At 33.5% G+C, this 13,289-nt stretch overlaps 3 protein-coding genes across 3 annotated transcripts; 1 reads left to right on the top strand and 2 right to left on the bottom strand.

Annotated features, from left to right (window-relative positions):
* The first annotated feature begins 2,102 nt into the window (after positions 1-2,102).
* Positions 2,103-5,400, top strand: LOC104883626 (hydroxyethylthiazole kinase). The gene is made up of 2 exons (XM_010668170.4): positions 2,103-2,689; positions 4,827-5,400. The coding sequence occupies exons 1-2, from the start codon at positions 2,225-2,227 to the stop codon at positions 5,217-5,219; spliced, it is 858 nt and encodes a 285-aa protein (XP_010666472.2). The 5' UTR covers positions 2,103-2,224; the 3' UTR covers positions 5,220-5,400.
* A 1,437-nt stretch (positions 5,401-6,837) lies between these two features.
* LOC104883627 (dirigent protein 18) lies at positions 6,838-7,940 on the bottom strand. The gene has a single exon (XM_010668171.4). The coding sequence runs from the start codon at positions 7,743-7,745 to the stop codon at positions 7,008-7,010; it is 738 nt and encodes a 245-aa protein (XP_010666473.1). The 5' UTR covers positions 7,746-7,940; the 3' UTR covers positions 6,838-7,007.
* A 2,975-nt stretch (positions 7,941-10,915) lies between these two features.
* Positions 10,916-11,870, bottom strand: LOC125495693 (uncharacterized). Its single transcript, XM_048640487.1, has 2 exons — positions 11,573-11,870; positions 10,916-11,388 (listed from the first exon to the last, which is right to left on the bottom strand). Exons 1-2 carry the CDS (start codon positions 11,868-11,870, stop codon positions 10,916-10,918), a joined length of 771 nt encoding a protein of 256 aa, XP_048496444.1.
* Between the last annotated feature and the right edge of the window lie 1,419 nt (positions 11,871-13,289).

Here is a 13,289-nt window from a genome sequence, read left to right as displayed (position 1 = left end):
ACGTTCGCCTTGGACGTTCCACCTAGGGGCGGATCCAAGATTCTAGACTAGGGATAGCGCAACTTTACATTACTAGAAACTCAAAAAAAAAAAGAAAAATCGTAATTACTAAATTCAAAATGTTACAAAATCCAAATACAACCTTGAAATTAATAATAAAAGAAAATTACAATTGTTCACGTCGGGTTCTCAAATTTTGGAACCGATTTACAATCGGTTCAACTTCTACATCACAAAACAAATCTTTCTCAAGAAAAGTAACTAAATAATCATTTAACAATCCATCTCCCATTCTACTCCCTCCGTTTCCTAAAGATCTTCCCTCTTTCCGTTTAAGTGCGTTTCCAAAAGATCTTCCCTCTTTTACTTTATTCCTTATTTGGAATTTTTTTTCCCTTTTGACCCTCTTATGTCCCTATCATATGGTCCACCATTACATTATTAATTCAATTTTACTTCTTTTCTCTCTCCTACTTTAACCCCTTTTATTTGTTTATTAATCTTAACCCCTTTCTCTCTCCTACTTTACCCACCCCATACCCCACACAAATAAATCCTTGATATCTGTAGGAACAGTAACAAGGAAGATCTTTAAGAAACGGAGGGAGTATTTCGTAATTTATTTTTGATCATAGTCATAGTGGAGAATGCTCTTTCTAACAATCATTTAACAATCCATCTTCCATGCTTTCTAACAAATTCCAGAAATTTTTGAATATTCAATAACAATCTTACTTATTCTTCCAACTCAACAAATTCAAATATGACAACAATTAATCAAAACTCAACTAACAAATCAAAATTTCAACCCAACAAAGAATCATACTTCACAACAATCACAATTCATAACTAACAATCAAAATTCAGCCCAACATTCAAAATTCCAACAATTGCAAATCTTCAATAGTTAAGCAAATTAAAGAAACTTTAAATTTCAATAGTTACACTTACCTAAACAACTTCAAATAATCAAATCAGTAGTCGGAGTGACGAAGTTGGACTGTCGGAGGCTCCGGGCTCAGACTCGGACTGTCGGAGGCTCGGAGTCGGAGCACTTGACCGGTTTATTCAACTTTCAAACAATCAAACTGCCATGGCTGATGACCCATTAGAGAGGATTAGAGGAAAGAGAAAGAAAGTTAAACGGCTAAATCCTAAGAAAATTAAGGATTCATTCACAAATCACGAAATTAGAGTAACTCACCATTTTCGGATTTTCTCTAAGACTCCGATGAAATAACGACCGACGGCGACGAGGCGAACACTGAGAGGAGGCGACGACTCGACGAGGGCTAAGTGAGAGGAGGTGAAGACCGACGACTGAGAAGAAGCGACGACGACCGCCGACGAGGGCTGAGTGAGATATCTCACTTCTTAGTTTGTTTGAGAGTTGAGAGAGTGAGGAAAACGGCGCTGTTTGTTTAGGGTTCTGATTTTTTCGAATTTTTTTTTTATAAAAAAAACAGGGGTTGCACGTGCTACCCCTTGTTACCACGTGGCTCCGCCACTGGTTCCACCCATGGTCCGAACGTCTAGCCTCGTTTGCCCATGTCCCAAGAAAAATTTTTGATGGCAGGGAGGCAGGATGGGGCGTTATCTGGGTTGATTTCATTTGTAGCAGATGTAGATTATTCTCATCAAGAAATTTATTGCAGATGTAGATTAGGGAGGGTGGGTGGGATGTTCTATTTGAACTCTGTGTCCTTCTGGCGAAATGGGTCTGCATTGCAAGATTGATAATTTCAACCTCAAAAATCTTGACTTTCTTTTTGTTAATCTTCCGTATGAATTTTGTTTTCCATCTCCCATGTTTTTGCTTGTTTGTTTCTTCCTCCTACTTACCTCAAAAAATGCCGGCAGGTGATCACATGCACCTTTCCAATGCAGAAAGTTGGTCACATCAAGAACATTATATGGCAGGTGGTGGTGAGAGTGGTGGTTTCGGTGGTGGTTGTGAAAAAGAAAAGCAAAAAAAAAGGAAGGGTAAAACTAAAAATATTTAATGGGACGAGGGTGATTTTAAGTAATTTTAGGGCGATATTTAACGAGTTTTTTTCCTTAATTTATATGTTCGGGGTGCCCCTGGGCCCTGATCCGACTTGCCAGTACGCGGTTTTTTCGGATTGCATCACAAGCTGAACTTTGAACTACCCGTAAAATTGGATACCTGCATTTTCGCTCTATAGAAAACAAAAAAGAAGAAGAAAAGAGAGAGCAGAAGAAGATGGAGAGTTCATCACATTCAAGTAAAGAAGAAATAGACAAAACAGAAGAAGAATGGTCTAAAAAAGCGTGGGAAATCCTGTCAAAAGTGCGGGAAAATTCACCATTAATCCAATGCATAACCAACTTAGTATCGATGGATTTAGTAGCAAACACACTTTTAGCCGTTGGAGCATCTCCTGCTATGATCATTTCATCTCAAGAAATCCCTGACTTCACTCCACAAGTCAACGCTCTCTACGTCAACGTTGGTACACTTTCTTCTTCTCTTTTACCGGCTATCAATTCTGCCGCTCAAATTGCCGGTAAATTTCGTATTCCTTGGGTGTTTGACCCCGTTGCAGCCGGTTCTTCCGGTTTTCGTTTAAGGGCTTGTTTGGATTTGCTTTTATTGAAGCCTACTGTTGTCCGGGGAAATGGGTCTGAGATTATTGCTCTTTCTCGTGCTTCCTGTGGTACTACCAAGGTTAACTCTTTTTTCTTCTTCTTTTTTCGTTTTTTATTGGGTTTGTTTGTTGCTGTTGATTAATTGAGTCTATATTTGTAAGATTATTGTGTATATCTCGTTTTGGGTTTAAGAATAGGTAATATATGTCACTCCTTTTTTTTCAAAACTTGGCCAACTTTCACTATTTGTTCCTATCAGTGGATGACATCTAGCGTAGTTGTTACACTCTTGTGGTGGTGGTACACAAACTTGGGGGAATGAATCCCGTCTATATCAGTGTGCTTAGTCGCTTATTTACCCCAAAAAGGATTACTACATTTGATAAATTTATCAAAATGATAATCTTAGCAATGTTGTTTGGTTTGTAATGATTGTTTGGTTGGAATAAGATAAGAACAATCTATGGAAAATTTGTTTTTCCATTTCCCTTGGTTTGTAATGGGTGATATTTTTTAAATAGATGAGAAATATCTCTTGAAATGATGAAAAGCATGTAATCATGAAAGATAACTAATTTGAAATTGTGTTTTTCCTTGGGAAATGTTTAAGGTGAAGAGAGCCTAAAGTTAAATATAGCCTATTTCAAAACAAGGTAATTAGGTAGCATCCTTTTTGATGATCCTTTTATGGTGCGTTCTCTTCACCTTATTTTTATCTGAACCTATCATAACTTATTGAAACTATAAAACTTGTTAGACGTGAAACTTAGTTTTTTAAGGTGATGAGAATTACCTTATACTGCAAAAATGAGACTAAAGTTTAACTTGAGGATAGTTTTAGGTAGTGAGGTGTCCACAAAATTTTCTGATCATGAGGATATGGTAATATATTTTTGTTTTGGGGAATAGGTTGCAACAACAGGAAATGATATAGACGGACATCATAGTTCATATGAGGATATGGTAATATGGCGTTGCTCATGTGCGTTTAACTCTATTGGTTGGTGGAACAATAACCTAATTTGAGTACATCATAAATGTAGGAGTTAGTATGAATCTTGTCAACCATCTTATCTATCTCTATTATATAAGCCAAGGGAGGAGGTGTGGTGTCCTCTTTTGAAGTGATTAAAATACCCCTAATGATCTAATTAATAAAATGAAAAAAATTACAAAAGCAAATCATTTAAAAATTCTCATTCCAACTTGCCATTTAAAACAAGTTTAAAATGGTATATGCATCAAATACTTCAATCAAAAATTAAATGGACAAAATATTTATATCTTATAAAAAAAGATGGCATACATAACGTGCACATGAAAAGTCTGAACATTCACTACCTTTGATACTCTTTAATTCAGTTAGACCAACTCATTATTTTTGTTCTTTCTGTTCAATATTCATTCACAAAAAATTAATGTTAACAATCACTCACAACCTTTTTATTTTTTTACATTAGCGAATTAATATATCTAAATTCATCTAACTGTTGAATTTTTCACATTTAAGTTTAATCATAAATAAAGTACGAATGGAGTATCTAATAGAATAACAAGTTTTGAGATTAACGCACGCATCGCGTGCATATGAAGGCTAGTATAAATATATTAAAAGGCTATCCTGAACAAGGAACGGTGCCACATGGCGCTCTCTTGAAAGGTGTTTTATCTCATGTATTCTATGTACACTAAAAAATTAGAAAGTGCATAATATAGGCTTTGATCTCGTGACCTCAAGTTCATAAACTAAAGTCTTAACCATTAGACCAAGTGGTATTCAGTGTTATCATTTTAAAGTACAATATTAATAAATGAAAATTTTCCTTATCCAGGACATAGCCCGTGCCTAGTAACTAGTTTCAAATTTAATAATTGAGTAAAAAATCTTTGTTTGACGAAGAGCTGCACATCTTATATTTGTTTAAAGCATTACTAGGATAACATCTTTTGTAGTAATTGAAGGACTATATTCCTCTCTGTTTTCTGGAGTATGGAGTGGTAGGTGAATTCTATATTTTCCTGTACTTCATTTTCTAGTAAAACTGCATTTGCTCTTAGTTTTTTCTTTTTATTTGTGCAGTATCATTCACATTGGAATTGTCAGTTAACAGGGCCTTTAGATCTAGTTTTCTTATGTAAATGCTTGCTTTTTACTTAGTTTTCCTGGAGAACATATGTTTGTAATATAACTCATCAAGGCTTTCTTCACATTATAGGGTGCAGACAGCCTGCATGAATCAAAGGATGCTTTGGAAGCTGCTAAATCATTGGCTCAAGCAACTGGCGCTGTTGTTGCTGTGACTGGAGCTGTGGATATTGTCACGGACGGGAAACAAGTAATTGGTGCACACAACGGAGTGCAGATGATGCAAAAGATAACAGCAACTGGGTGTTCTGTCACTGCTTTAATAGCTGCCTTTGTTGCAGCTGATCCAACTCACCCTTTTGAAGCTACTGCTGCAGCATTATCTGTATTTGGCATTGCAGGTGAGCTGGGTATGCAGGCTGCAAAAGGTCCAGGTTCATTGCGTGTTAACCTGATTGATTCATTATATGGGCTTGATCAAGCCAGCATACATCACCATGCTAAAATATCCCTGTTATCTTAGCTTAGAATGATGCTTTATAGTTGGTATTATTCTTTTGACCTTATAAAGCGATAGTCATTTGCAGCATATTTGAATCTAGCGTATACATAAAGATCATTGTAACTTAGTTGGCATTTTGTTTTATGTCACTTTGTTTCTTGATGTTCTGATATTAGAATAAATTGCTGGTGATTTATCATTATCCTTGCATCTTATGTTAGTTATATGCACGTGACATGTGACAGTTGTTTATGCAAGAGTCCATATGGTTTATGCAGTATGTTTCGATATTCTACTCATGATATGTGAGCTTATAATGACGCCTTCTCATCACCTGAATTTTGTTGAAGATAACGCACCCTAGGTCTGATTTTTCTTACGTTTTTAAAAGGATATATTTTTGAGAGTTGGGGATGAAGAGAGGAAATGTAAATTGCAACAAATCAAATGATTTTTGTCATTGTTTAGAAGTTTTGAATTGAAGCTTACCATAATAATGAAGGTTTTGATCTTGTTTATGCTCTAATGATTGCCCAGTTTTCTCTGTTTTGCTGTATGTTACCAGTGTGTTCAGTCTTTTGAAGTAATGAGAGCACAGAATGGAGTCTTTTCTTGATCAATGATATTAGATACAAACATAGAATCATTCAAATTTGATCAACATTTTACATGTTATTTGGAAACGTTATGTTTGACAGGTTGGGCATAGAAGGTCCAGGGATCGTGACTGTTCCATATGTTGTTTAGTTGGTGTGGTCGCCTGTTATCTCCTTCCCTAGAATAAAATCCACACTTGATTTGGGGTCATTTTGAAGAATTTAGCTGAACGCCATATCTGTCCTGTTAAATCCTTGCATCTTCTAGGGCCCATTTGGTTTGTGGTCATAAATAGTGGTAATGGTAATGAAATTTAGTGTTAATTTGTAAAAAAGTTCTCATGTCAATGACCACGGGAATGAAACTTGATCACCAAACATGGTTTTCCTTTATAAATTTCCATTACCACCCAATACCACATTTCCAAGTGGTTATGGATAGTATGAGATTTTAGAAGAAAATGGATATCTTGGGATGAAGTGGCATTACCAAGGTAATGACATTGGATTTCTAGTACAAATTTACACTATAATGCATTACCATTCTCACCATTTATGACCTCTTGCCAAACGGGCTGATAAGGTTCTAATTAAGGGTAATATGAGGAGATTCACAATCTATCTAACAATATTTTCAGGAAGCCCTAATATTTTGGGACAATAGAAATGTTGCTAGAAATACTCATCCGGTGTACAACATTATAACATATACACATGGACTGCTTATAAGACTGATCTCTTTAGTGGCCATTGGCGAAATATATCTTTTGGATCAGAACTCAGAAGCTTGAGAAAATTGAGTAGATGATAGCCTTTTATTAGTGTCATTTTTGCTCTGTAGAACTTACGTTGATAAGCTTTGTATTGATTTCATTATGTGGGAAGCTGCAGGGTACCATGACTGTACATGGCCTTTCTAAAACCCTGCCAACAGATGGTATTCGAGGTTGGTGGTTGTGCTTGTTGTTGGCTTGTTACTGTTTGTTGGTTTGGATGGACTGCATTCAAAATATCAATATGATTGTTGTATATGCATGTGCAAATTGCGAAACACGTGAGAAATATATATTATGTTACATGAGTACAATGAATTACATGCTTTCTTTTTACTTTCATTTTTACCATAAAGATGGAAAAGCTAGAAACTGAAACACATACAAAAACCAAGCACAAATAGATCACACAATGACTTTTTCAGTAGATTCTTCTGTTATCAGTACTTCAAATGGATCAAAATCCTGAGTAGCGCCTCTGCCCCATCTGTAACGTGCTGTCCAGATGGTATCAGTGGTCGAAGCTCAGCGAATCCACACGCATTCTTGAATTTTCCAGTGCCACCTGTTACTGATAACCTAGAATGAGGACTTCCAATCCTGTAAATACCATAGAAATTGATGCTGTCTCCGTATTCTCCTCCCTCAAGCATAGCAGTGAAGGCCATCATTTGTGTGCTCCCTTGAGCTGAACTAGCAACATAAACACCTTGAGCCTTTCCAACTGTCTGTGAACTCAAATCAGGAGAAGTTGTCAGAATATCATCAATTACTGTAATAGTCCCGAACCCAAGGCCTAATCCATCAGGTAAAAGCTGTGCCGTATTGATGTTCTTCTGGTTGTTGTTGTTGTTACTTCCGGCAAAGGCTGTACCCGCCAACCCTGTTCCTAGTGGGACACCGTTGGAATTCAAAGTTGGAATGGAACCACCACTGTTAGGGATGGCCACCCCATTTTTAGGGGGAACAAACCCGAGTGGCCTAGCAAAGGGTACCTGCCCATTATAGATGTTCCCAAGAAGACCAGTGATTGGCCGGGCTGTAGGGTTACTCCCTCCTAGAATATCGTGCATATATAATTCAATGACAGGAGTTTCTGGCGTAGCAACAGCTTTTGCTGTGTGCATTGTTGCTAGTAGCACTATCATGATGCAGAATGACATGGATGATTTCTTCATGTTTTCGGGCTGTTAACTAGCAGTACTTCTATGCGTTGGATTAATTGCTGGAATGTTTTGAAGGATTTTTGGTTGAATGAAATGAGTATGGGAAGAGGAGAATATATATGTAAGAGGGTTTATGAGATTATTATGGAGTTGGTGTAACCTAAAAAGTGGTGAAGTTGTTAAACTTGTAACGCAGTGATATCAGATACTATGATAATTAGGTGGACTCTGCTGTTGATGAATATACAGCGCATATTAGTGCCTATATGCAATTAGGATAGTTTTGTTAGGAAGATGCTGAGGGCTCAAAAATATGTCCAGTACAACAAAACCACTCAACTGCAAATTATAATAAAGAATTATACAATTTTGGAAAGAAAGATAGGGGATATTGCCATGTTGGAGTGGGAAGCAAAATAACCATTAAGATACTGCCTATTAAACAAAGCAAGACTTAAAGTAGACAAAAGTCAAAAGCTATATTACATATTAATATTATATTTTTTTTAACGCAAGAGAAGATTATATATTAATATTATAAAACAATAACTTTGTATGCTTTTCTAAACCAAAAAAAAAAACTTTGTAGGCATGTGACAGAAAACAAGATCCTCCTCGTGAAATGCAATGTCTTTGAATTTAACTGTTCGAATTTTAGAAATGTATGCGGCAGTTAAAAATGTATGTCGGAGCAAAATGAGGCTTTAAAATAAAAACTTGTTAATATCCAAAGAGTTTTGGGAGAGAATTAGGGAGAAAGTCTAAAAGTAACAGAGAGAAACTAAAAAGTGAGTGAGAGAAATTAAAAGTGAGTTAAAAAATTAAAATGTGGATGACATGATTGGAAAAAGATGAAAAAGTAAATGAAACATGTTAAGAATAGAAAAAACAACAGTGTGTAGGACCAAAAACAAAAGTGTGTAAATTAAAAAAAAAAACGAGGGAGTTTATGAGACCTGCTACCTCCATTAACCTATTTTTCACAATTTTTTTCTTTTGAAAATTAATTGTAAGGAACATCTAGATCTTGTTCACCTATTCGCCAACCCTTTTTCTTTCCTTTTCTCCTTTTAAATCATTTTGGATTTTGTACTATAGTCATAATGCAATAAACATTCATTAAGGAATAATTTTTTCACTAACAACAACTACCTTCAAGAAAACGACTCTTTTTGTATCTCTAGTAAAAAAGAATTAATACACACCCAAAATTTGAGCCACACTAAAAAGGTGCTCATATCCCCATAAAAGCCTCATCAAGAAACTTTTGTGAAAAGTTATCATAAGCCAAATTTTGATGGAATATATATATATACATATACATACATACATATATATATATATATATATATATATATATATATATATATATATATATATATATATATATATTATATATATTTTATATATTTATATTAATATATATATGTATGTATATATATATGTATGTATATATATATATATGTATTAATATATATGTGTATGTATATATATATGTATGTATGTATATATATATGTATGTATAATATATATATGTATGTATGTATATATATTATATATATAGTATGTATATATATATATATGTATGTATGTATATATATATATATGTATGTATATTATATATATGTATGTATTATATAATATATAATATGTATGTATGTATATAATATATATATATGTATGTATATATATATATATATATGTATGTATATATATAATGTATGTATGTATAATTATATATAATATGTATATATATTATGTATGTATGTATATATATATATGTATGTATGTATATATATATATGTATGTATGTATATTATATATATATATATGTTATATAATATATATATGTATATTATATATATATGTATATGTATATATATGTATATGTATATATATATGTATATGTATATATATATATGTATATGTATATATATATGTATATGTATATATATATACATATATATATATATATGTATATATATATATATATATATGTATATATATATATATATATATATACATATATATATATATGTTCGGGAGAAAATACAACTTCTAATTTTGAAGAAAATACTTTTAACTAGTGATTTTAAATGTCCATGATTAACTATAAAAAATATTAAAACATAAGTATGATAAAAGTCCAAAAAATTTAGATGTCCATTCACTATATATTTGCATTGGGATTTCTTTATCCATTTGTTCATTTATAGTAATTCACTACCAAGAGTGCTTTATAAAAGTTGTAATAAACCAGACATAAAAAAGATTAAGATTTTTCTTCCTCAACTAGCACGTTGAGTGATATCCAAGTAAAGGAAGGGGGACAAGCTTGAGATTGCATTGACATGTTATGATTGCATCATTAACACTAAGGGCTCGTTCGTTATTAATGTGGTTTTCTGCTTTTTTTGATTTTTTTTAATTTTCAAAGTCATATGATGTATGTCCTATAATAAACAAAGAATTAGTCAAATTTATTGTAAACATGATGATTTTGAAAACTGACAACTAAAAAGTGAAAATCACTTTTTCTGGTTTCCTGTTTTTGGTTTTTAGTTTTCAAAAAACTGAAAACTAAAAACAAAAAACGATAACGTATGGGCCCTAATATTTGTGTTTTTGTTTTTGTTTTTGCATAGACACAATTTTGATGTACTAATGACATGATATTTGTAGAGAGTTGATTGTGCCAGTATGGTCAGTGGCGAATCCAGAAAATATAATAGCGAGATCACTTTGTTAATATCAATATAATTTTAAAAAAAGTTTGTGTACAACCATTATTTAAATAAAACATCACAAAAAGTAGAAGCACATTATATATAAAAATCATCTCAAAAACCTAACCGCAATACCACATTTAAGGTAACTCTCCTCGACGGGGTCTCATTCTTTGAAACCGTTGCATAATAGTTTCATTGCTAATGGTTGCACATATATCTCTTTCTATATATGCCACCATACAATCATTTAAAATTTATCAAACATCTTATTGCGTAATTCGGACTTGACATACTTCATGGCAGAAAAGACTCTCTCCACGCTTGCAGTTGCAACATGTAATATCAATGCTAACTTTATGAGTAAAAATACTGATGGATAGATCAAATGCTTCTTGTTCAACCATTACTTGTTAAAGATCGCCAATACCCCCAAAGACCTTGAAACTCATCACATTATCGCCCATCAGTGATATAATTTATCAACTCGGAAGAAAGTGCTCTAGCATCCCCTAAATAAAACTCATTTGGATAAAACTCTGCCATTCTTACCAATTTTGTCACATCAAAAGTATGAAATGAGTCCTGATGTCTCAAGCAAGCAACACAAAGAAGCAACTCTGTATTAAGTTCATTGAAACGAGTATTTAGCTCTTGAAGCTGCAAAACAATTAATGATGTGCAAAACTGATTTGTGGGAGTTCTTCGTTTTGATATTCCTGGAGTCACATAAATATCATCCATTTTAGGTATGTCAATATCATGACCATAACAATATTGATATACCTTCTCAAGTAAGTCTTCAAATTCATCATCTCTCAACAATTGGAGGCACTTCATTGATGTTTCCACCAAGTGCATCGCATTGATCATATCTTGATCCTCTCTTTGCAAAGCTAATGACAACTCGTTTGTGATTCCCAAAATATCTATCATTAAGTGCAAGATAAAAGCAAAGTCAAATGAACATAATGGAGTCATTATTCCACATGCATTCTTCATGAACTGAAAACGAAGCATCATTGTAAATGAAATCAAGCACCTCAATCAAATATGGATACATCTCGACCAAGTTCAACAATGATCTATAATGAGATCCCCATCTTGTATCACCTGGTCTCTTCAGTCCAAGCTCTTGATTTAGCCATTTTCCTGTTTTGATCTCACCATTATTTATTGCCTCAGCAAGTCTCATTGCACGCATTTCTCGAAGGATATCTCTTCGCTTACAAGAAGATCCAATCACATTAATTATATCGGAAACAAAATCAAAGATCCAAATAACATCAACATGATTCTTTGCAGTTCCTACAAGTGTTAACTGCAATTGGTGAGCAAAACAATGGACATAATGAGCCGATTTATTTTCTTTCAAAATTAGTGATTTAAGGCCACCAAATTCACCACGCATGTTGCTTGCTCAATCATAACCTTGTCAACGTATCCTCGACAAACTCAAGCCATGTTTCAACAATAAAGATTCAACAATAGATTTCAAAGATATAGAACATGTATTGGCAACATGGACAACCCCGAGAACCGCTCTATAAGAAACCCCCAGTCATTAACAAAGCGTAACACAACCGCTAGTTGTTCTTTAGTGGAAACATCAGTAGATTCATCAACTAAAATACCAAACAAGTCATCCACAAGTTCTTTAATAATAACTTTTGTTGTTTCCACAGCACAGGCTTTTACGATATCTTTTTGAATACTAGGGGTAAGCATTTGAAGATGCCCATGAACATTTTTTAATACAACATTATCAATATCAGTATTCAGAGAAGCTGCAACTTTGACAAGTTCAATTAAATTCACTCTATTATTTGATTGTTCATATTTATCCTGACCACGAAAAGGCAATCCCATACGTAACAAATATCTAACACAAATCACCGATGTTTTCAGAACGTATCTTATAATCATTTTTCATTTGTGGTGTTTGAGGTGGATTAAAAGAGGTTTCAATATACGCCTTAACATTTTTTATATTTTCATATTATTCAACAGCTTTGTTGTGTGAGCTTTCCAGCTCTCCAACATGTAAGTTCAACCTATCCTTTTTATTCCAAGAGGAAAAACCGATAACAACAAAAGCATCTCCCCTACCTTTATTGCCATCGGGTCTGAACAAGTAGCATGGTAAACAAAATAAAGCATCCTTTTTTTATGCTATATTCTAACCAATTACTATAATCGTCATACCAATCTGAATTAAATCTCCACAACTTTGTTCCAATCATTTTTGGGGAAAATTATGATGCTTACGAGGTTGGATAGGGCCAATGTCAGTACACTTTTGCTTCACGCTTTCTGTATCTTAGATGAATAATCTGATATTTGCTTCCTTTCTCCCGGATCAACAGGACGATTTTGTAAATAAACTTGCTCTTCATTTTGGGAAGTGGGATTACAAAGATTAGGTCCACTTTCACTAGGCCACCTTGTGCTCGTGCCTTTTTTCTTATCACAAATTTGTCTATAATCTATATAATCAAAGTTAATTATAAAAGTTAGTTTTAATAATACAATACAACTGATATTAGAAAACATCTAATAATATCAATGTGGTAAAGTTTAGATTTTTAATGTATATACTTATTAGTTAATTGACTGACTTAATTCACAAACAATTAGAATAACTATATAACATAGAAATCATAATTAACTATAAAAAAAACATACAAATCATAGTTTATAGAAATTATTGTGCAATTAAAAAATTCACATCTACTCCCTCCATTTCCTAAAGATCTTCCCACTTATTGTTCCTACAGATACCAAGGAAAATCAAGTTGTGTGGGGCATGGTGTGAGTAAAGTAGGAGAGA

Source organism: Beta vulgaris, chromosome 3 (genome assembly GCF_026745355.1).
Source record: "Beta vulgaris subsp. vulgaris cultivar EL10 chromosome 3, EL10.2, whole genome shotgun sequence".
In the NCBI taxonomy this organism is placed as follows: Eukaryota; Viridiplantae; Streptophyta; class Magnoliopsida; order Caryophyllales; family Amaranthaceae; genus Beta; species Beta vulgaris.
Note: the sequence above shows the minus strand (reverse complement) of the source record. Positions and strands in the feature narration are given on the sequence as shown.